Source organism: Perognathus longimembris, chromosome 6 (assembly GCF_023159225.1).
Source record: "Perognathus longimembris pacificus isolate PPM17 chromosome 6, ASM2315922v1, whole genome shotgun sequence".
NCBI lineage: Eukaryota > Metazoa > Chordata > Mammalia > Rodentia > Heteromyidae > Perognathus > Perognathus longimembris.
In genome coordinates this window covers 44,168,153-44,192,673 of record NC_063166.1, presented here as the reverse complement: position 1 = coordinate 44,192,673, position 24,521 = coordinate 44,168,153, and the positions used below count along the sequence as shown (strand labels likewise).

The following is a 24,521-nucleotide window of genomic DNA, read 5'->3' as shown; positions in this document are numbered from 1 at the left end:
CTTTTTCCCCCTCGATGTACTTTATGCTACACTTTTCATCCCAGGCTAAAAGTCATTCAAATTAGTACTTCAAGTTCATTTGAATTAAGTCATTGCCTGTGTGGAAAGTTAGTTTTATTTTATTTTTACTGTTGTTTTTGGTGTACAGAGGGGTTACAGTTACTTAAGTCATACATTTCTCTTTAGACAGTGTCACCCTTCCTTCACTCCTAGTTTTTTCCCTCCCATCCCATAAGTTGTATAGTTTATTTTCAACATAGTCAAGTGAGTATCACTGCTGCATTTGTTCACCCATTTTTTTTGCCAGTCCTGGGCCTGGGTACCACTGCTACATTTGTTCACCCATTCTTTTTTTTTTTTTTTTTTTTGCCAGTCCTGGGCCTTGGGCTCAGGGCCTCCCTGACTTCTTTTTGCTCAAGGCTAGCACTCTGCCACTTGAGCCACAGCGCCACTTCTGGCCATTTTCTGTGGTGCTGGGGAATTGAACCCAGGGCCTCATGTATACAAGGCAAGCACTCTTGCCACTAGGCCATATTCCCAGCCCTGTTCACCCAATTTTAATTGTTAAGAATTGTAGGGCTGGGATAAAAAGTATTGTTTTATGGCTGGGAATATGGCCTAGTGGTAGACTGCTTGCCTTTTCTACAAGAAGCCCTGGGTTCGATTCCTCACCACCACATAGATAGAAAAAGCCAGAAGTGGCACTGTGGCTTAAATGGTAGAGTGCTAGCTTTGAGTAAAAGAAGCCAGGGACAGTGCTCAGGCCCTGAGTTCAAGCCCCAGGACTGGCAAAAAAAAAAAAATTGTGGCTTCTTGCCTGTAATCTCAACAGTCAGGAAGCTGAGGCAGGCTGGCTGTGTAGCAAGACCCTGTCTCCAAAAATGTCTCAAACCAGTGCTGGTGGCTCATGCCTGTAATCTAGCTACTCAAGAGGCTGAGATCTGTGTATTGTGGTTCCAAACCAGGCCAGGCAGGAAATTCTGAGAGACTCTCCAATAAAAACTACTCCAATAAAAGCTGAGAGACTCTCCAAAAAAACCACTCCAATAAAAACTATCTCCAATAAAACATACTCAGAAAAAGCCGGAATTGGTACTGTGGCTCAAGTGGTAGAGCACTAGCCTTGACAAAAGAAGCTCAGAGACAGCATCTAGGCCCAGACTTCAAGTCTCAGGATGGGGAGGGGGGGGTGAAGTTTCATATTTTTAAAACTTTTATTTTATTTTGAGATAATTAAATTTATGCAAGGCAAGCTCTCCTGCCACTAGGCCATATCCCCAGCCCGATAATTAAATTTATGAATGCACCTGAGTGCAGTCTTGAACTACTCAGCTTGTCTGCCTCCCCGCCACTCTACCGTTTTCCTTCCTCTTCTGTTGTAATTTATCTTTCCTATCTACAGACTTTTGGAATAGAGGGAAAATATTTTTTGATACAAGATGGGTATGCATGAATGAATAAACAAAGTATAAACCAGAGCCGGTCATCCACTGGCTGTCTCTGTGGAAGGTGACAATGACTGCCGTCAGCATGGTTACTGCTGTGGTCACCCATGATCACTCCATCCAAAATAATGGTGTGTCCACAACAGTCTCCTGGCTTAGGCATGACCACAGCCTGGCTATAGTCACCAGAAATGTTCTCCAGTATTTCTTTCCTTTCCCTTTGACCTATGAACTGAGGGGACTGTGAAGCTGGTGGCTTACAACCCACTTTCACTCCTTCTTCCTGCCCCCTCTGTCCCTCTTCACGTGGCCTTGGGTGCTAGTGAGGAAGGGGATTGGGCCTCTGCCACCCAGCAGGTAAATGGCTCATGCCAGGAATTGTCCAGGTCCTTGGTCTCGGGGGTGAGTTGGAAGGGTCTGTAGGGTGCTGGGGATGGAGACCAGGGAGGAAGTAGGGACTAGAGTCTTCTTGAGTGATCCAGAGACAAACTGTCTCCATGAAATCAGCATGACCTGCAATCTGATGATACTGCGCTGCTATAAGTTCTTTATGTGACTCAAAGAATGTAAACAACAATGTAAATACAAATATGTTTATTCCTGAGTGTCAGGAAAGTTGGGGATGTTCATGTTCTCTGGTGATGTGAATATTTTGGTATGTATGGTATGTTTAATTGTTTTTCTTTTTACAAGATTATTTGCCACTGAAATAAATAATTTAAAAAATTATACTAGTCAGTATTAGGTCCTTGATGTATATTTTGGTGCCAGGATGTTTCCTTTCTGTTGCTGTGTTTATTTTTGTTTCCAGCATTGTATGCATTGTTTGCGTGTACACACACACACACACACACACACACACACACACACACACACGGGTCCTATGAGTTTTGTTTGCTTGGAATTTCTTTTAGATTTTAGTGTTTCCTGTGACCTCATGCCTTGTATGCCTTGCCATACCCCTGCAAGTGTAAAATAAAATTATCTTTCTTCAGTATTCCATTCCAGTGCCAATTCATTTAGAAGACAGAGAATTTGTCAAGCCCTAGCTACTCACTCCTGTAATCCTGGCTCCTCAGGAGGTTGGGATCTGAGGATTCTGGTTCAAAGCTAGCCCAGGCAGAAAAATTCTTGAGGTTGTCTCTAACCAGCAAGAAGCCAGAAGTGGAGGTATGGCTCAAGTGGTAGAACACCAGTCTTGAATGGAAAAAAGCCAATTGAAAGCATGAGTCCCTGAGTTCAATCCAGTACCGGCATACACACACAGACACAGAATTTGCCCAGAAAGAAAAGTTTGGGCTGTTTGTGTTTTAGTGTAATTAAAAAAAAAAAAAAAAGCTCCAGGGCTGGGAATGTGGCCTAGTGATAGAGTGCTTGCTTGACATGCATAAAGCCCTTGTTTCAATTCCTCAGCACCACATCAACAGAAAAAGCCAGAAGTGGCGCTGTGGCTCAAGAGGTAGAGTGCTAGCCTTGAGCAAAAAGAAGCCACGGACAGTGCTCAGGCCCTGAGTTCAAACCCCAGGACTAGCAAAAACAAACCCCAAAACAATAATAAATAATAATAATAATAAAAAAAAAACGCTCTGAAGGCAGCTTTCTCACCCCATCCTTTCTTCTACTTTCCCTACCCGCCACCCCTTTTTTGGTCAGTATGGGGTTTGAACACAAGACCTGGATGCTGTCCCTGAGTGTCTTTTGTTTAAGGCTAGTGCTCTACCACTTTGAGCCATAGCTCTACTTCTGGTGTTTTGGTGGTTAATTGGAGATGAGAGTCTCACAGATATTCCTGCCTGGGCTGGCTTTGAGCCACGCTCCTCAGATCTCAGTCTCCTGAGTAGCTAGCATGACAGGCATGAGCCGCTGGTACCCAGCTTCCTACCCCATTTCTTGATCACCTTCTGTCAGCAGTGCTCCAGTTCAGGAAGTTCAAAATGAAGCTGACTCTTCAGATTGAGTCTTCTTGGGCAAGAACATTGAATTCAATTTTTGTTGTTGTTCAAGATGCGGGGGGTGCAGGGGGGGCAGGGGCCCAATCTTGGACCTCATGCTTTTGCTCATTGGCTGGTGCTCTATCAACTGAGCCACATCTCTGACCCCATCACTTTGAATTCATAAGATGGATTATCCTTGTTCATATTGGCTGTGACTATCACAAACTGTACCCTAGATGAGCTGCCTCTATAGCTGACCCTACCTCTGACCTTTCTCTGCTTGTCTTCTGCATTTCAGTTTCAGAGACTCATCCTGGATCCCCTGAGCCAAATAATGTAGTGTCCTTTGTCATTGGACAAGCAAGACATTCCATCAGTGTCTGAAGAGCCAGCCAGTCACATGATGGGGTTGGACAGCAAACATAGCCGTGAGCCAGAGAGAATAAGTGCTGTCCTGCTTTTGATCAAACTGCCTTTGATCTTTTTAGCCATAGGGTTGAAACAAAATTAGAACATTCGCAGCAGATCTAGTGCTAGAGAATGAGTGATCTTACCTGGTCTGTAACAATTGCACACTAACCAAAGTTGCTGCCACTAGAACTGTACTTGGCCAATTAAGTTCCTTACCCTCCTCCACCACAATTAATTTGCCATTTACAGGGCACATACCTTATTTGAATGGACAATGGGAATGACTTTTAAATATTTATTGAAAGATTCACTAACAGCTGCCATTTCCAGAGTGTGGTCTTGCTTCAGATTGATTTTGGGTGGGAAGGTGAGGACAAGAAGTTTTAGAAACTACTACTTGATCCATAAAGGCTTTTAAACACAGAGAGGGTTCTGCTAGCTGTTAACTAGAACTATCCCGATTTGTACTCAGGACCAGGGAAACACCACAGGGTGGGTCCTCTGACTTATTATACTTACTATGTGAAGGACTTGGGTCATGACTCCCATTATCCCCTGGCAGTAAAGAACAGTAGAATGATGGCATCTCACAACCCTGCCATTAGTGTGAGCTCATAACCAGCAGCCTTCGGAAGGCCTGGGGTGCCTCTTAGGACACAGGTACCCCATGTCGTGGATAGGGATTGGGGAATAGTCACTGTGTAGCTAGGGTGGCATTGTAAGGACCTTCTCATCCAGTTGGTTGTATGTCAGAGATCTGGCCCAAAGCTGGAACTGGATGAGGGCATCACAGTTTTCCATTGCAGTGGTCAACATAAGCCTTTTACTCACAAGTTTTCATTCATTCATTCATTGAGCTGGTATTGGGGGTTTGAAATCAGAGCCCTACTCTCTAGCTTGGCTTTGTCACTCAATCCCAGCACTCTAACACTTGAACCACAGCTACACTTCTGGCCTTTTGGTGCTTAATTGGAGATGAGGGTCTCACAGACTTTCCTGTCATGGGCTGACTTTGAACCATGATCCTCAGAGAACTCAGCCTCCTGAGTAACTGGAATTCTAGATGTGAGCCATCAATACTTAGCTTTGATTTATTTTCTTTTGTTAAACCACTAAGCAGCAGCCTAATCATCTCACCACGTTGGATACTGTGGTTTGTGAGCCATTCCATAAGATCACTATTGGCTGCCACTGGGCCTTCTTGATAATTGTGTCTACCAGCTTTAATGGGTATAGTGGTCCCACCTTGATAATGCAAAGATGTCCTCATCCCCAGTGATAACCAGGGATCCATAGAGCCCTCCTCATGAACATATTCCTTACTGAAGGAAACATTGTCAGAGCTCCCCTGGGGCAAATAATCCGATGGTGGGTATGTATAACATTTTTTTCTTTGCTAACCTATGGAACCATCCTGGGCCTTCCTCAGGGTCCAGGTCAGTCCTGACATCTTTCTTTCTGGCAAGCAGGTATCATGTCTGGATTCCAGAGAGCCAGCTCATCCACAGAGGGACTGGGTAAGAGTCTTCATTACAGTAACTTGGGAGTCATGGAAGAGGCCATCATGCTAGTAACCTCCCACATACAGCCATATATTTTAGGCCCTTAAGATTCATTCCTAGTGTCCTTCCATGATTAATTGTGGAGCCTTTCTTTTCAATAGGAGATGTGAGTCTCTAAATATTGCCCTGCTAGTCAAAAAATGTCTGGAGTGAACAGCTGACCTGGACCCATCAGTCTGTCTCTTGGGAGCTTCCAAATGTGTTCACAGGAGCCAGCCAGTTCATGGTCCATTGAGTTAGCAGTGACCAAAGAGAGCTGTTGGCACCTTGGCATTCCTCCCGTCTGCCTGGACCTCCTCTCAGCCCCGCATAGGTGAGGGACTTGGTATTTGTTATTGAGGTATCACCACTCAACTGAACACCATTTTAGGCCCTTCCCGGTGCCACTTACCTTAACCTGGGTTCCTCTGGAAGCAATATGAAGTGACAGTTAAGCTGCAGGAGGCTTGTAAAGGCATCTGAGTACAAGAGTAAGAGGTGGACTGAAGGAAAAGCCAGTATAAATAAACCTGTGTAACGTAGCTGCCACTGTGGACAACAGAGATGATTCTGCCAGAACCTTCCTGAAAAGATAGGAGAATATAGTGACATGCCCATTCTATCCCCAGTGGCCGAGGGTTGCACCCAGAGGCCTGTACCCCAGCAACCCTGGACTCTGTGCCTAACAGTTCCTTCTGGTATAGGGACAGGAAGGCAGAAAGACCTGAGGTGTGTGTGAGGTGAGACTGAAGAACCAAGTATGCTGAGCACGTGGTTGATATTCCTTGAGAACATAATTGATAACATCCATTTTCTTTCTTTTTTTTTTTTTTGTCAGTTGTGAGGCTTGAACTCAGGGCCTGGGTACTGTCCCTGAGCTTTTTCACTCAAGGTTAGCACTCTACCACTTTGAACCACAGCCCCACTTCTGGTTTCCTAGGGGAGAAAAGAACTAGAGGCCTGGCTCAAGTGGTAGAGTGCCAGCCTTGAGTGAAGGTGCAGATGACCAAAAGCTCAGGACCTGACACACACACACACACACACACACACACACACACACACACATTATTTTATTTTGACTTAGCTTTTATTGCATGTTATCCTCTGTGCATTCTGCTCTGAACTGTTTGCCTTCCATTCTCCAGCTGGATTTCAGGCCCCATGTGTTCTAGTACTCCGTATGTGGTTTCAGGGTAACACCCATTGGATGCCTACCATAGACTGTGATGCTGCTGTGACTAGTACTGTGACCTTTGGGCTGGAGAACACTGGTCACATGGTTTCTAGTCCTGGGTTGTGTGGACACCTGTTGCCTGTTGTTACCTTTCTCATCCACCAGGGTGCAGTGTTGCACCAGCCTCTGTCTCTTCTCTGTCAGCCTAGCATTTTAGTTCCTCAGATGATCCCCAAAGGATTGCATTCCACCCACTGGAGACATCCATGCAATGTAACTGCATAAATATGTTCAACAATAGTTTCATAAAGTAAAAATTTGCCATATATCCTATGTGCTTTTCTATTCTCTCTTCAAAAAGATGCTGATCACTGCCTTAATTCAGCTTGCAAATTGGATTACAACCCATAGCTTGGAAAAAATGTTGCTTTAAAGTCCCTTTAGTCTGCTGGGTATTGGATCCAGAGTTGGCTAGTTAGAGATGAGAAGAAGGAATGGAGAGGAAACGTGGCCAGGTTGCTATGAGGCTCAGAGCAGCAGCTAGGGATGGAGCTTTTATTCTACTTCCTTTTGCTCTGAATGGGTTCTGGTGATCCCACTGACACTCATATTGAGCTCATCCAAGTCCCAGGTGTGTGTGGTTTTGTTTCAGGCTCCATGAGCAGCACAATGGAGTGTGGTTTCAGCATCAGTTTGACCAGTGTTGATTTCTGAAGGCTTAGAACTATGGAATCCTGCACTCGGATTGCCCTGGTGGCTTAGCTTAGCAATGGCTTGTTGGACAGACTAGAAAACTAAGCATTTATGATGGGAATGGAGTAGGCAGGGAGTCATGTGCAGCTGTGAAGAGGATGGAACTTCTCATTTGATCCGATCCTTGCTTTGTAGAATAGCTCCCGAACGTTTGAGCTGGACTACTACCAGGACCGCTTCCTCAAGGATGGCAAGCCATTCCGCTACATCTCAGGAAGCATCCACTACTTCCGAGTGCCTCGCTTCTACTGGGTGGACCGGCTACTGAAGATGAAGATGGCGGGGCTGAACACCATCCAGACGTAAGTAAGACACTGGGCGCTGGCTGGGGCCTGAATGCCTCACAAGAAGGTACAGGTGCACTTCTCAGAGCAGCTGTTTAATTGCTCAGGTATGGGGAAGTAGGCTCCTGTGGCCTTCTGGGAGGTGTTTAAGAACTTGATTGGAACTGCATTTAGATAATTTGCTTTTTTTCCCCGATCTTGAGCTTTGTCACCAAAATCATGAAATACCAGCTCACAAAGGTAAAGGTGGGCTGGGCTTTGTGCCACTTAATTGTAATCCCAGTAAGGCAGGTAATAGAATAATCATTTGAGGCTTATGGAATCAAAACTGGGGACCTTATTGAATAACAATAAAAGGGCTGTGGGTGGGGCTTAAATGGAGTAAGCCACAAAGCATGGAATTTAATCTCCAGTACAATTAAACAATAAAGGCAGGTGAGGGCACTCTGAGCTACCATGCTTCTTACATTCCGTTTCTCTAAGGCATTAGGCTCCTATTTACAGCTGGTAAAATGCAAGTTCCCCCAAGGTCATGTCTTTGGGCAAGGGTCCAGCTATGATTGGAGCATATGGGAGTTTTAGGCAGCCATAGCTTCTCTCTTACACATTAAGTCTTACGTTTAGGTAGATTTCTGAACACATTGGACTTCTTGGATTGCGGGGAGTGACTATAGATACCCAGGCTATCAGTGACTCTCATCATTGTCTCCCTATCTCCTCTATTTTGCTGTTGCTGTAACTAACTGGAAAGCAAGTTGGGGTGGCTAGCCATTCTGGCTTTTTGTGACTAACTGGAAAGAAAGTTGGGGCAGTTGGCCACTCTGGCTTTTTGCAGAGCTGATGTGTTTAGCCAGTAACTATTCAGAGATCAGATGTGAGAAAAAAAACCTCAGATAGTTCAGTGCTCTTCTGGTTCTAAGGCTACGGGAGGAGCAAACCCAAGTTAACCCGTAAGTGGTTTACAACATGAGTTCTAGTAGATTTCAGGGAACCCTGAAATCATGGCACTGGAGAAGAACTCAGGCCAAAGTCATTAAAGTGATCTTTGTGATTACTGGCTGACCCCATATTTATGTTTTCTTGCTGAGGTAGCTAGAGATATTGGTGGAAATGTTGGCTATTTTTACCTCCTCCATGCTAATTCCTGACAAAAACCTTTTGTCTATATATAGGGGTTGAGGGATTTGTTTATTATTGACAGGATCTTGCTATGTGGCCTAGGTTGACCTCAAACTTGCAGGCTTCCTGCCTCCATTCCTAAGTGCTACAGGTTTTTTTGTTTTTTTTTTTTGGCCAGTCCTGGGCCTTGGACTCAGGGCCTGAGCACTGTCCCTGGCTTCTTCCCGCTCAAGGCTAGCACTCTGCCACTTGAGCCACAGCGCCACTTCTGGCCGTTTTCTGTATATGTGGTGCTGGGGAATCGAACCTAGGGCCTCGTGTATCCGAGGCAGGCACTCTTGCCACTAGGCTATATCCCCAGCCCAGTGCTACAGGTTTATTTCTACTTTTGTTAAGGTTTATTGGTGGTTAAAACTTGGGGCCCCATACTTGCTAGGCAAGCACTATGCTGTTTGTGAAGTTTTATCTTTTTTTGTTGTTGTTTTTGGCCAGCCCTGGAGCTTGAGCTGAGGGTTTAGGCACTATCCCTGATATTATTTTTTTGCTCAAGGCTACTGCTCTACCACTTGAGCCACAGCATCACTTCAGGTTTTCTAGTGGTTAATTTCACGTCAGAATCTCACGGACTTTCCTGCCAGGGCTAGCTTTGAACAGCAGTTCTCAGATCTCAGCCTCCTGAGTAGCTAGGATTGTAGGCCTGAGCTACCAGTTTCTGGCGAAGTTTTATCTTTAAAGATAAGTATACCTCTTACTAGTTTAGCAAGTGATTTGCATTTCCCATAGCCTTACACAGGTGTATATAATTTTTATATAATGGGAATTAGTGTTCATGCAATTCTGGTTTTTGCTTTAAGTTTACACTGTTTTTAGAAAATATTTATCATTGCCCCCTGCTGGGCTAAATTTCCACATCTCCTTTGTGGAGACGCCAAGCCTTTTTTTTTTTTTTGGCCAGTCCTGGGCCTTGGACTCAGGGCCTGAGCACTGTCCCTGGCTTTTTCCAGCTCAAGGCTAGCACTCTGCCACCTGAGCCACAGTGCCCCTTCTGGCCGTTTTCCATATATGTGGTGCTGGGGAATCGAACTGAGAGCTTCATGTGTAGGAGGCAAGCGCTCTTGCCACTAGGCCATATTCCCAGCCCGACGCCAAGCCTTTTATCCCCTTATGTGTACCCCTTTCGCTCTCACGCATATCCTCTGGCCAGTAGGAAGTAATGCGGGAGCGAGGGCCACATAACCTCGGTTGCGTGTGGCTGCGAGAATGCCCTCCCCCTCCCCCCATACTCGCCAGGGAGGACAGGTACGCATGGACACCTCAGAGTCAGCTTCAGGAGCTTCCCAAAGTTTTATTCAGGGGGAGGGGTTTATATAACAGTAATGATGAGGGAGGAAGAGGAGGGACTAACTGGGTATTAACGATTGGCTAATGAACTGTCCATCACGGTGATGTCACGGAACTTCCCACAGAGTGGGGAGATTACAGTTCCCCCAGGACCGGCCTCTTGGCTCAGCCGGTGCCATGGTGGCACATGTGCTCACAGACCAGAGGCGGGGCTGGTTTGGCTGCCTCTTCTGGTTTTGGACCGGAAGGAGGTAGGAGTGAATAATAGCAACACAGTCCCAGGTCTTAAAGGTATAGCCATCCCCTACAGTCCCCCCCCCCGCCTTTCTGTCACACAGTTTCTGTAAAGTTTGTTGTCAAAGGGGGCTGGGACTATGGATCAGTGCTGGAGCATAATCAAGTCCTACCTTTGAGGAACTTGAAGTGAAGCTTAAGTGGTAGAACACTTGCTATAAGCAGAAAAGCTGAGTGAGAGCTCAAGGCCTTAAATTCAAGCCCCAGTACTGGAACACACACCCATACCCATGAAGGCAGTACTGGGACACACACATAGGGTAGGGAAAGGCCTGGCTTTAATCCCCAGCACTGAAAATTAACAAAAATGGTTTTACTTATGATGGAGGGAACTAGGTGATGGTAAAGCCAAATCAAAGGAGAATTTGAGAAAGAGAGGTTTATAGATTGAGCCAAGAAAGCCAAGCTGAAATTAATCATTTTGAGAGATTAAATTGATAGATATAGTATCATAAAGGGCAAGGTTGCTGGGCTACTCAGGAGGCTGAGATCATGGTTCAAAGCCAGCCCAGGCAGACAAGTTCAAGAGACTCTTCAGTTAACCAGCAAGAAGCCACAAGTGGAGCTGTGGCTCAAGTGACAGAGCACCAGCCCTGAGTAAAAGGAAAGCACCCCCAGGGAAGTAGATTGGGTTCTGAAAAAGCATCAAGGCCCCAAGTTCAAGCCCTCGTACTGGAACACACATACAAAAAGGTGATATTCCTTTTGGAATTGTCTTTTCTATACAGCAGTAGGCATTTAACACCCTTATTGGAAATAACAAGTACATATTAATATTTGCCTTAATCCATGCTTAGTAGTTAAAACAAATTATTTTCCCCAGAGAATGAAAGAAGTCTTGGTAATGGTCTTGCATAATCTCCAGAACAATATTGAGAGGAAATGAACAGCCTTTTACTTTATTTCCAAGTTCTGGGTAATATTCCTCAAAGCCCTTCCTTCTTTGCCCTTTTGTTCCAAGAGGGCCTGTCCCCTTCCTTCCCTCTCACCCCTGCCAGCTGACTGCAGCCGGGCTGTGTGTCACTTCACAGGTATGTGCCCTGGAACTTTCACGAGCCGCAACCAGGACACTACCAGTTTTCTGGAGATCATGACGTGGAGTATTTCATTCAGCTAGCTCACAAGCTGGGCCTGCTGGTCATCCTGAGGCCGGGGCCCTACATCTGTGCAGAGTGGGATATGGTGAGTGTGCCAGGCTGCCGGGCAGTGCCTGGGCCACATCAACTATAGCAGTTTAAGTAAAGCCAGGTGCAGTGGCTCACACGCATAATCCTAGCCACTCAACAGGCTGAGATCTGAGGATCACAATTCAAAGCCAGAAACATCCATGAGACTCTTATCTTCAAATTAGTCAGCAAAAATCCAGAAGTAAAGCTATGGTTCAAATGGTAAAGCACCAGCCTTGAGCAGAGAAAGCTAAGGGAGAGCGCCCAGGCCCTGAGTTCAAGCCCTATTTCTTTTTTTTTTTTTTTTCACATAAAAGAACAGGTTTATTTTTCAAACACAAATAGGAACATTATACATCCACTTACTTCTCAACAAATTATGCCTTTTTATTTTTATTTTTTTAAGTTTTTATTATAAAACTGATGTACAGAGAGGTTACAGTTTCATACGTTAGGCATTGGATACTTTTCTTGTACTGTTTGTTACCTTGTCCCTCATACCCCCCTCCCCCCTCCCCCTCAAGCCCTATTTCTGGCATGTGCAAACACACACACACACACACACACACACACACACACAGAGTACATCTAGCTAACATGAGGCTTGTAACTCTGTAGCACATTAGGAGCTGGGCAGAGACGAGGTTAGGTGAAAGCAGGGGTTCTCCTCTCTGTTATCAATCATATCACTGGTGTCCTTATCTTTCAAAAACTTCTAAAGAGACAGGCACTGGTGGCTCACTCCTGTAATCCTAGCTACTTAGGAGACTGAGATATGAGGATCACAATTCAAAACCAATCCATGGGACTCTTTTGTTGTGTCAGTTGTGGGGCTTGAACTCTGGGCCTGAGCACTGTTCCTGTGCTCTTCTGCTGAAAGCTAGTGCTGTGCTCTACCACTTGAGCCACAGCACCACTTCCAGTTTTCTGGTGGTTAATTAGAGATAGGAGTCTCATGGACTTTCCTGCCCAGGCTGGCTTTGAGCCACAATCCTCAGATCTTAGCCTCCTGAGTAGCAGGATTATAGGCGTGAGCCACTGGTGCCCAGTCATGGGACTCTTTTAACCAGCAAAAAACTAGATGTAAACGTTTGGCTCAAGTGGCAGAATAACAACAACTTGAGTGAGAAAGCTAAGGGACAGGGCTCAAGGACCTGAGCTCAAGCCCCAGTTTTGGTGCACACACTCACACACACACACACACACACACGCACACACACACACACAGAGCAGCTAATGATATCTGTTCGTCCTCACATGGCGCTGAAATGAGCTCAAGTCATCTACATAAAACAACAGTGAGTCTCCAAACATCGAATTAGCAACTGGGACCTTAGTTTTACTATGTTCCTATTTCCCAAAAGTTACAAACCAGACAGCTGAAATGCCTTTTCTCTGAAGCTTATAATGCCAACAGTAATTTCAGTCTTCTTTAAGTTCCTCTCATGAGCATGACATGATAATAGCTTTCACCCCTTTCTTCTCATCATAGGGGGGATTGCCTGCTTGGCTTTTACAGAAAGAATCTATTCTTCTCCGCTCTTCTGACCCAGGTAAGCAAGGGAGATCCTGAGAATTTATGAAATAATTAGTTTAATAAAAGGAACCAGAAAATTTGAAAGCTGGGCTATTGCACAAGTACTTCTAAGAGTTTGGCAGAAGTGAGTGTGAATTACCCTTCACTGTCCCACGCCAGCCAGCCTTTGAACATGTAGGAGGCCAATTCCTTGTACCCACTGGCCAGATCTTACTGATAACCTGGTAACACTTTGAATTGGCATTGAACTCTGTGGTTGGCCCCCTAATGATGCTCCTTCTCTTTTTACATATTCAATGTATTACACAGCCTGTGATAGTTTGATCATCAAAATGCCAGATGTAGTTCCTAGAATAGTATAACTAGATTTCTTGCTAGATGTAGGGTCTACTTATACAGAATGACAAGTGGGATGACATAAATAAGACATTCTTGTCTTATTTATTTATTTATTCATTCATTCATTTATGCCAGTACTGGGGCCTGAACTCAGAGCCTGGTGCTCTTGCTTAGCTGGTTTGTGTCTTAGTATATTACTGTCCTACTGTTCTCACATGTATTACCTCTGTAGTTCTCAAAATAACTTTGTAAAAACGTACAGTTCTCATTCCCTTTTGTCAGTACAAATGTGTAATTTAGTACAACTTTTCTTTTTTTTTTTGCCAGTCCTGGGCCTTGGACTCAGGGCCTGAGCACTGTCCCTGGCTTCTCTTTGCTCAAGGCTAGCACTCTGCCACTTGAGCCACAGCGCCACTTCTGGCCATTTTCTACATATGTGGTGCTGGGGAATCGAACCCAGGGCTTCATGTATACGAAGCAAGCACTCTTGCCACTAGGCCATATTCCCAGCCCTTCTTTTGTTTTTTGTTTTTGCAATACTAGAGTTTGAATTTGGGACCTTGGTTGCACTTACTAGGGAGAAGCTCTAGCAATTGGGCCACGCTACCAGCTGCTTTTTGTGTTATTTATTTGTTTATTGTGCCTGTCCTGGGGCTTGAACTCAGCGCCTGGGCACTGTCTCTGAGGGCTCTTGAGCCACTTGAACCACAGCTCCACTTCTGACTTTTTTGTAGTTTATTGATGATAAGAGTCTCATAGGCTTTGATGTCCGAGCTATCTTTGAATTGTGACCCTCAGATCTCAGCCTCTTGAGTGGCTAGGATCACAGGTATGAGCCATGTGGTTATTTTTTGAGGTAGAGTCTTGTTTTGTGCCAAGGCCATCCTGGACTGCAGTAATTTTATTTGTGCTTCTTATGTAGCTGGGAAGACCAGCACATGCCACCTTGTTTCCTAGCCATTGTGCTTCCCCTATAGCCTAAATTATGGGTCTGTGCCAATGTACTGATTGCAAAGCCACTGATTGAGAAAAGGGTCTCGTGCCTGAGCTGGCCTCAAACCTTGATCCTCTGATCTCCTCTCAAGTAGTAAAGATTGTAGTCTTGATCTACCTCTCATGGCTATTAGAAGTTAATTTTAGAAATAGAGCCTTACTATAATAGAGAGAACATAGCATTCCTAACAACCATTACCTGTGCTCCTGGCTTTCTGTCCTAGGGCAAGGACAAACATAGCAGGCCTTGTCCACTGAGGAGCTCAGCTGAGACTACTAGCTTGCAGGACAATATTGCTCATTACTTTTCTTGGTCTGGTAGATGCCCCATTTTAGAAAGTAGTTGTTGAATGTCTGGGATAACATGGTCCTAGCTACCGGTTTGAGTGTGGGAGGAGGCTGCAGTGAACTCTGTGTGTGTGTGTGTGTGTGTGTGTGTGTGTGTGTGTGTGTGTGTGTGTATGAGGGAGAGAGAGAGAGAAAGGGAGAGAGAGAGAGAGTGACAGACAGAGAGACAGAGAGAGACAGAGCTGTGGAGCTTAAACACAGCCTGGGCACTGTCCCTGATATTTTTCTTTCAAGGCTAGTGCTCTACCACTTTGAGCCACAGTGCTACTTCCAGTTTTCTGGTGATTATTTGGAGATAAGAGTCTCACAGATGGGCTGGGAATGTGGCCTAATGGTAGAGTGCTTGCCTAGCATGCATGAAGCCCTGGGTTCTATTCCCCAGCACCACATAAACAGAAGCCAAAAGTGGCACTGTGGCTCAAGTGATAGAATCCTAGCCTTGAGCAAAAGAAGCTCAGGGACAGTGCTCAGGCCCTAAGTTCAAACCTCAGGGCTAGCAAAAAAAAAAAAAAAAAAAAAAAAGAATCTCACAGACTTTCCTGCCCAGGCTTGTCTTCGAACCATGAGCGGCTAGGATTACAGGTGTGAACCACTGGCACCCAGCTGCAAGTGAACTCTTCATTCTGAAAGTGACTGTGTTACACTAATCTTGTTTTCCAGATTACCTCCAAGCTGTGGATAAGTGGTTGGGAGTCCTTCTGCCTAAGATGAGGCCTCTTCTCTATCAGAATGGAGGGCCGATTATAACTGTTCAGGTGAGAGTGTGGCACTGAGCACGGGGGGGGGGGGGGGTACATGCCTCTGCACTGCACACAGTAGCCCAGGATGCCAACACGCACCTGCCAGTCATTACTTGAAGAGGAGATGCCGTGGAATGTTAAATTGCATTACTGCTTCTTTGTGCCTTTCAAACACTGTATTTTTATTTTTTCATCAAAAAGCGGGGGGGAGTTGGTATAACATAAATAAATGCATACAGTGGAACCATCATCCTCACTTGCCCTTTCTGTTACTCTCCACCATCCTCCACTCCCTTCTTAAAATAATTTCAGCTGGTTTTATTGTTTTATTTTCATACACACAATTCAACTACTCTGACAGTATATATCCTCATTTACTCTCTTCATTCACCCTCCGTGATCCCTCCCCTCAGCAGTTTGTTTGACTCCTTTGTCATTCTTCTTCCTAGTGTATACTAATTGTACCAAGAGTTTTCTTATGTACATATATTACATCTTAATCAGAATAATCCCCTCTATCTCTCTTTCCATTCTGCCACCCTTATTAATAGCATTCAATGAGATTTTCTATGTCATCTTCATGTATACTTGTGATATATTTTGATATTATTCACCTTCCATCACTTTCTTTCCCCCTTCCTTCTTTGGTTCATTAAACCCAAATGGTCCTATAGTTTCATCAAGTTCTTTGTAGGTATGCCGATAGACAGATAGACAGATAGATATGTATGTACAAGTATCTATCTATGTGTATGTCTTTAAAGTCTATATTCCACAAAGAGCAAAAACATGGCAGTATTTGGCTTTCTGAGCTTTGCTTATTTCATTTAACATGACAATTTCCAGTTCCATCTGCTTTCCTGAAAATAACATAATTTCCTTTTTCTTTGTGGCTATGTAATATTCACACACACACACACACACACACACACACACACACACACACACACACATATCATATTTTCTTTTCTTTTCTTTTCTTTTTTTTTTTGCCAGTCCTGGGCCTTGGACTCAGGGCCTGAGCACTGTCCCTGGCTTCTTTTTGCTCAAGGCTAGCACTCTGCCGCTTGAGTCACAGCGCCACTCCTGGCCATTTTCTGTATATGTGGTGCTGGGGAATCGAACCCAGGGCTTCAAGTATACGAGGCAAGTGCTCTTGCCACTAGGCCATATCCCCAGCCCCATATTTTCTTCATTCATTGATTGTTGGGCACACTGGCTAATGCCACTGTGTGGCTATCTTGAACAAAGTAGCAACAAACATTGGTGTGTAAATATTTTTATTATATATTGATTTAGACTCCTGTGGATATATGCCCAAGAGTGGTATGGTAGGGTCATATGGTATATTTATTTTTAGTTTTTTGAGGAACCTTCTAATTGATTCCCATAGTGGTTGCACTAGCTTACATTCCCTCCAACAGTGTGTGAAGACTACTTTTTCTCCTGCATCCTCGCCAGCATTTGCTGTTGTTTGTTTTCTTGATGAATGCCATTCTGCCTGGGGTAAGATGGATGGAGTTTTGATTTTTTGCATTTCCTTTATGATTAAGTATGGTGAACATTTTTTCATATATCAGTCATTTATATTTCTTCTGAGAATTGTTCTTATTGTTTTCTTTTTTCTTTCTTTTTTTTTTTTTTTCTGCCAGTCCTGGGCCTTGGACTCAGGGCCTGAGCACTGTCCCTGGCTTCCTTTTTGCTCAAGGCTGGCACTCTGCCACTTGAGCAACAGCGCCACTTCTGGCCGTTTTCTGTATATGTGGTGCTGGGGAATCGAACCCAGGGCCTCATGTATACAAGGCAAGCTCTCTCACCACTAGGCCATATCCCCAGCCCCTGTTTTATTTTTTTCTGTTGCTTTGTTTTTTTGAGGTTTCTTTTTTAATATATTCTCTTTTTTTCTTTCTGGGTCTTGAGCTCTGGGGCCTGGATGCTGTCTCGAGATTCTTTTGCTCAAGGCTAGTGCTCTACCACTTCTAGCCACAGCACCACTTCTGACTTTTTCTGAGTAGTTTATTTTATTTATTTATTTATTTATTGCCAGTCCTGGGGCTTGGACTCAGGGCCTGAGCACTGTCCCTGGCTTCTTTTTGCTCAAGGCTAGCACTCTGCCACTTGAGTCACAGCGCCACTTCTGGCCATTTTCTATATATGTGTTGCTGGGGAATTGAACCCAGGGCCTCATGTATACGGGGCAAGCACTCTTGCCACTAGGCCATATCCCCAGCCCCTTCTGAGTAGTTTATTGAAGATAAGAGTCTCACTGACTTTTCTGCCCAGGCTGGCTTCAAACCACAGTCTTCAGATCTCAGCCTCTTGAGTAGCTAGGATTACAAGTGTGAGCTACCTGCACCTGGCTAGCTATCTGACAGAGATATTCTCTCATTCTGTGGGTTGTTTTTTTGTTTGTATTATTATTTCTTTTGCTGTGAGAAGTGGTTTAATTTGATGCAGTTCCTTTGGTTCATTCTTGCTTTCATGTTTTGGGCAAGTAGAGTCTTATTGTTCAGTAAATAATTACCTATGCTTACATGGGCCAAAGTTTTCCTGTAGTAATTCCCGAGTTTCAGATGTTAAAATTAGGTCTTTGACCCATTTTGAATTGATTTTTGTACAGGTTAAGAGATAACGTTCTAGTTTCAATCTCCTGTGATAAATACTTTGGCCAGCACCATTTTTTAAAAGAGGGTGTCTTTTTTCCAGTGTATGTTTTTGGCTCCTTTATTCAAAAGCAGGTTATTGTGGGGTGCCGGTGGCTCATGCCTATAATCCTAGCTACTCAGGAGGCTGAGATCTGAAGATCATGGTTCAAAGCCAGCCAGGGCAGGAAAGTCCATAAGACTCTTATCTCCAATTAACCATCAGAAAACCAGAAGTGCCATTGCGGCTCAAGTGAGCTGAAGAGTCGCCTGGGCCCAGAGTTCAAGCCCCACGACTGACAAAAAAGAAAAAAATTAGGAGGCTGGAGCTGTGTGGTTTTATTTCTCAATCTTTTGTTTCATTAGCCTTCATCTTTATTTTTGTGCCAATACCAGATTCTGTTTGTTCTTATGGCTCTATAAATATAATTTGAAGTCTGGTATTACAATATCTCCCATGTTGTTGAGGTTGAGTTCAAGACCCAGGACCAGCACACACACAAAAAGAATAACAGTCTTATTATGCTGCCTATTTGGCCCTCAACTCCTGAGCTTTAGCTCCATCTGCCTCAGTAGGAGGATCCTGAGTAGCTAGGACTTACAGGAGTTCGCTGCCATGTCTAGTTCTTTTCTTTTTCTTTTCTTTTTTTTTTTTTTTTTTTTGCCAGTCCTGGGCCTTGGACTCAGGGCCTGAGCACTGTCCCTGGCTTCTTTTTGCTCAAGGCTAGCACTCTGCCACTTGAGCCACAGTGCCACTTCTGGTCATTTTCTATATATGTGGTGCTGGGGAATCAAACCCAGGGCTTCCTGTATATGAGGCAAGCACTCTTGCCACTAGGCCATATTCCCAGCCCCTGTGTCTAGTTCTTATAGTGTCATTATTTAATGATATCGAGCTCTATCCTGGATGCTGTACAAATGCTATCTGGTGTTTCCAGTGACATCCTTTTAATTGGAGAAATTCAATGAAATGACTTGGGCCAGCTCACCCAACTGTCATGTGGCTGTCAGGATTTCATGCTATTTCTGTGGATCTCAGGGTGTCTTTGTCTCATGCAATGTTGCCTCTGGCTGTTGGATATCATCATGGACTGGCTGCTGTGAGATTTTCATGGCCTTTGCAGTCAGTTATTGTTAAAACAAAAAGAGCAAGTGGACCATTTCTTGGTTCACCCTTCTCAAGTGTTCTTTTATTTATTTATTTATTTTTTTGCCAGTCCTGGGGCTTGAACTCAAGGCTTAGGCACTGTCCCTGAGCTTCTTTAGTTCAAGGCTAGCACTCTACAACTTGAGTCACAGCACCACTTCCGGCTTTTTCTGTGTATGTGGTACTAAGGAATTGAACCCAGGGCTTCATGCATGCTAGGCAAGCACTCTACCACTAAGCCACATTCCAAGCCCCTTTTCATGTGTTCTTGGCTCTGCAGAGACTTATGTGTAGTAAGACAAATGGTGTGGCACTTAATTTCCATATGAACAATTAAAACACTTGACCTTCCAACAATTTCCTTTTTTTTTTTGGTCAGTTGTGGGGCTTGAACTTGGGCCTGGGCACTGTCCCTGAGTTCTTCTTGCTCATAGCTAGTGCTCTACCACTTTGAGCCACTTCCAGTTTTCTGCTGGTTAATTGGAGATAGTAGTCTCACAGACTTTCCTGCACATGCTGGCTTTGAACCACAATCCTCAGGTCTCAGCCTCCTGAGTAGCTAGGATTATAGGCGTGAACCAGCAGTGCCTCGTTCCCCTTCCAACAATTCCTAGTGTTTGTAAAATGACTTCGATGAAACATCAAGCCTCATTTATAGAACATTTACCAAGGATTTATTATTATTATTTTTTTTTCGCCAGTCCTGGGGCTTGGACTCAGGGCCTGAGCACTGTCCCTGGCTTCTTTTTGCTCAAGGCTAGCACTCTGCAACTTGAGCCACAGTGCCACTTCTGGCCATTTTCTATATATGTGGTGCTGGGGAATCGAACCCTGGGCTTCATGTATACGAGGCAAGCACTCTTGCCACTAGGCCATATTCCCAGCCCACCAAAGATGTTTTTTGTTGAAATGAATAAAATAAGAAACTGCCTGCCACCTGTTAACCCCGAGAGAATTCAGGCTCGCTTTGTATGTGCAGTGCGGGGGACCATTTGTAGGAGCAGCATCATGGAGAGGGGTGCAGGGGCTCCCAGACCCCTCAGATGGATGTAGAATGAAGAGTCTGGTATGTGTACTTTGTGATAGGAGATGTCCTGTTGATTGGGGCCCAGTGGCTGCTCACTCCTGAGTGCTCCTTATCTGCTACCCATCTGAGTCTGTCCTGGTAACTTGAGAGGCCACATCTTCCTGTATGAAGGTTGTAAATCTGAAACTTGGGCACTCCATGCTCTGCACAGCTAGGTCCTAGGCCTTCTCCTGGTCTCAGGTGAAAACTGCTTTCTGGCTGCTTTATTTACACAGTCCCCACTTCCCCTATGTCACTTTCCATTTCTGCTCACTTTTCTGCACCATTGGGTAAGGGAAATGACATAAAAGTTTGACGAAGCTGGGTACCAGTGAGTGGCTCACGCCTGTAATCCTAGCTATTCTGGAGGCTGATATCTGAGGATGGAGGTTCAAAGCCAGCTAAACAGGAAAGTCTGTGAGACTCTTATTCTTGTTTTGTTTTGTTGGTCACAGGGCTTGAACTCTGGGCCTGAGCTCTTCAGCTCAAGGCTAATGTTCTACCACTTGAGCCACAGTGCCACTTCTGGTTTTCTGGTGGTTAATTGGAGATAAGAGTCTCACAGACTTTCCTGCCTGGGTTGGCATTGAACCGCGATCCTCAGATTTCAGCCTCCAAAGTAGTTAGGATTACAGGCACAAGCCACCAGCTCCCAGATACCTGTGAGACTCTTATCTCCAATAAACTACTAAAAAAAGCTAGAAGTAGAGCTTTGGCTCAAGTGGTAGATGCTAGGTTTAAGCAAGAGAGGCTCAGGGACAGTGCCCAGGGCCCCAGGGCCAGCACACATACACACAGAAGTTACCCTGCATACCAGGAGAAGCCCATGCCACATTAGGTGGGCACTAGGTTTGCTGGCTGGTATAAAAAGGGTGGGAGCTCCGTACTTCACTCCAGAGTTTTCTAAAGCAGCCAGGAATAGAAGACGTTGGCAGAAGCTCAGGCTTTTACACAAGTATGCCAACTGAATTTCCAGGAGAGGTGCTGGGGATGCAAGGGCTCTGGTCTGGAAATTGTCAGAACAGAAGCAGTTACATTACACAGACACAAACACATACACAGTTACACTAGCCTGCAGCGGTGTCTTCCTGGTGTCACTGGGTTGGAAGGCTTGGAATCCTGGATAGGGACGTGACTTTTTCCAAACATCACATCCAGCCGTGGCACACCACGTGGAAGCGGATTGTGAGCCTTGTGAGTCTTGTCTCCTTTGCCAGATGGACACTTGAAGACAGAAGATGCCCTTCACTGGCAGAGCAGGGAGCCTGGGAGGGAAAAGGGCGGAAATAAATAGAAACATTACCAGGGACTATCTGAAAAGACTAGAATAAAAAAAAAAAAGCTTGGAAAAAAGCAGAAAATACCATAACAGAAAATAATATAAATAAACTTCAAAAGCTGGAAGCAAAACTCTTAACATTTTGGGAGTTTCATTAAATTTTTTTCTTTGCCTTTCCCCCTTCTCCCATTTCCCCTCCTCGTTTTTCTTCCTCCTCTTCAACTACTATTTCTTTTCTTTTGTTCTTTCCTTTTTCTGTTGTTGTTGGTCATGGAGCTTGAGCTCAGGGCCTTGGTGCTGTCCCTGAGCTCTTCTGCTCAAGTCTATTGCTCTATCTACCACTTGAGCCACAGTTCCACTTCTAGTTTTCTGGTGGTTAATTGGAGATAAGAGTCTCATGGCCTTTTCTGCCTGGGCTGGCTTCAAACCCCAATCCTCAAATCTCAGCCTCCTGAGTAACTAGAATTATAGGCATAAGCAAGCCACTAGGCCTGGCTTTTTGGAAGTTTATTGAGAATTTATTTTAGTAAAACAGGATAAAGTCGGGAGGATTAAGAAAGGGAGACAAACCATTTGCTTCACAAGCAGGAGATGGGAATGAAGAAGACTGAATTCTCTTGTTGACAGAGTCCAGTACGATTGCTCTGTGTGACCCATTTCTTGTGTGGCAGAGGCATTTTTTCATACCAGTAGAAGTTCTCCAAGCTTTATCTTTCATGGTTCTCCTACTTGTCCTTGTCTTACTTGTCTGTTCACATCTGTGATCCCTGTCAGAAAGCTGTTCTAGACTTTGGGAACCTTCTGCCATTGTTTCCCAATAGGAAGAACACGCACTATTTGTCTTGTTTTAACTCCAGTTTATCTCTGGTCTCCTTGGCTCTCTAACATAGAGGCTTGGCAGACATGGTATATAACACATCGCACGTCCAAAACATGATTCTAGGACTGAATTGAGGAGAATGGGTTGAATAAGAAGAGTGTGGTGTAGCCAGGAGATAGTGGCTTATGCCTGTAATCCTATCTACTCAGAAGGCTGAGAGCTGAGAATCGTGGTTCAAAGCCAGTCTGGGTAGGAAAGTCCTTGAGACTCTTACCTCCAAATAACCACCAGGAAACTAGAAGTAGCACTGTGGTTCAAAGTGATAGGTCGCTAGCCTTGACTTAAAGAGCTCAGGGACAGCACTCAGGCCCTGAGTTCAAGCTCCATAACCAACAACAAAAAGGTATGGTGAATTGGGTAATAGTGTTCTCATGTGTAAATAGCTAGTTTCACTCTCTGTCTTAATCCAGGCCAAGAGGTGGGAAAGGATGGCCTCAGGCACAAGGTTTCATGATCTTGTTGCTGCTTTTAGGCACACAAAGAGTTTGAGGGGGCCCCAGAGGAGCCATCTGTCTATAGTTAGAGTGAAACTGAGTTAGTCCCTGAGGCTCACACCTGTGCCTGAGGCCATCAGGGTCTCCAGCCTGCTGTTCTATAGATGCAGGAAAGCCAAGCTGTGCAGATGTTTCTGTTCTGGAGGGATTCGCCAAGCCACAGCCACCGATGGTGCTTTGTATCCAAGAGGCATTTCTCTCAGTTGATACCTAAAATGAGGAAAGCTAAATCACCATTGAGAATTTTCAAGGTGAAAATAATTAGGAGTTCCACCGACAGCATTACTTCATCCAGCCCATGGGGCACTGGTCATAAGGCCATCGACCTATTTCTACCTGTTGTTTAAGAAATCCAACTACCATTAGAAGTGTCCATGTGTAGGCAGCATGCCAGGTGAGATAGTCACTCCAGGACAAAGACCTGCAGACAATGACTCGGGGGCCAACAGTGGCCCATGTTTGCTTTATAAATAAAGATGTATTGGAACATGGCCCCACCATTTGTCTATAGGTTGCCAAGTCCTGTACCAAAGTGCAGTACTTGAAACAGATCTATGTGGTCCCAAAGCCTAAATTATTTACTTCCTGGCTGTGTATGTGTATGTATGTGTCTGTGTGTCTGTGCATGCAGGTACTAGGACTTGAACTCAGGGCCTGGGTACTGTCCCTTAGTTTTTTCACTCAAGGATAGCACTTTACCACTTGAGCTACATCTCCACTTTTGCCTTTTTGATGGTTAATTGGATATAGGAATCTCATAGACTTTCCTGCCTAGGCTGGCTTCAAACCACAATCCTCAGATCTAGGATTATAGGTGTGAGCCACTGACACCTGGTTCTTCATGGAAAAAGTTTGTCAACATATGCACTAGAAAAATTAGTGTTCCATCGATTCCCAGTCAGGAAACCAAAAAAAGAAAAAGAAAAAGAAAAAGAAAAATTATTGTTCCTCAGAACCTCGTTGTGACTTTTCTTTTTTTTTCTGAGTAATTACTTACTTATTGTCAAAGTGATATACAGAGGGGTTACAGTTTCATACATAAGGCAGTAGGTACAATATCCCCAGCCCCAGTAGGTACAATTCTTGTACAATTTGTTACCGCCTCCTTCATTTCCCCCTCTCCCCCTCCCCCTTTCCCTCTTCCCCCATCATTGTGACTTTTCTTTTTTTTTTTTTTTTGGCCAGTCCTGGGCCTTGGACTCAGGGCCTGAGCACTGTCCCTGGCTTCTTCCCGCTCAAGGCTAGCACTCCACCACTTGAGCCACAGCGCCGCTTCTGGCCGTTTTCTGTATATGTGGTGCTGGGGAATCGAACCTAGGGCCTCGTGTATCCGAGGCAGGCACTCTTGCCACTAGGCTATATCCCCAGCCCCGTGACTTTTCTTTTTTTTTTTTTTTTTTTTTTGGCCAGTCCTGGGCCTTGGACTCAGGGCCTGAGCACTGTCCCTGGCTTCCTTTTTGCTCAAGGCTAGCACTCTGCCACTTGAGCCACAGCGCCACTTCTGGCCGTTTTCTGTATATGTGGTGCTGGGGAATCGAACCCAGGGCCTCATGTATACAAGGCAAGCTCTCTTGCCACTAGGCCATATCCCCAG

General features: G+C 44.8%; 1 protein-coding gene across 1 annotated transcript in view; it reads left to right on the top strand.

The window, feature by feature from the left end:
- The window catches only part of Glb1 (galactosidase beta 1), a 116,791-nt gene that overhangs the window by 9,036 nt on the left and 83,234 nt on the right, over positions 1 to 24,521 (top strand). The window contains exons 2-5 of the mRNA XM_048348625.1: positions 7,394 to 7,560; positions 11,328 to 11,478; positions 12,955 to 13,015; positions 15,340 to 15,434. Of these exons, the coding sequence (XP_048204582.1) occupies positions 7,394 to 7,560; positions 11,328 to 11,478; positions 12,955 to 13,015; positions 15,340 to 15,434 (474 nt within the window). The remainder of the gene's footprint in view (positions 1 to 7,393; positions 7,561 to 11,327; positions 11,479 to 12,954; positions 13,016 to 15,339; positions 15,435 to 24,521) is intronic.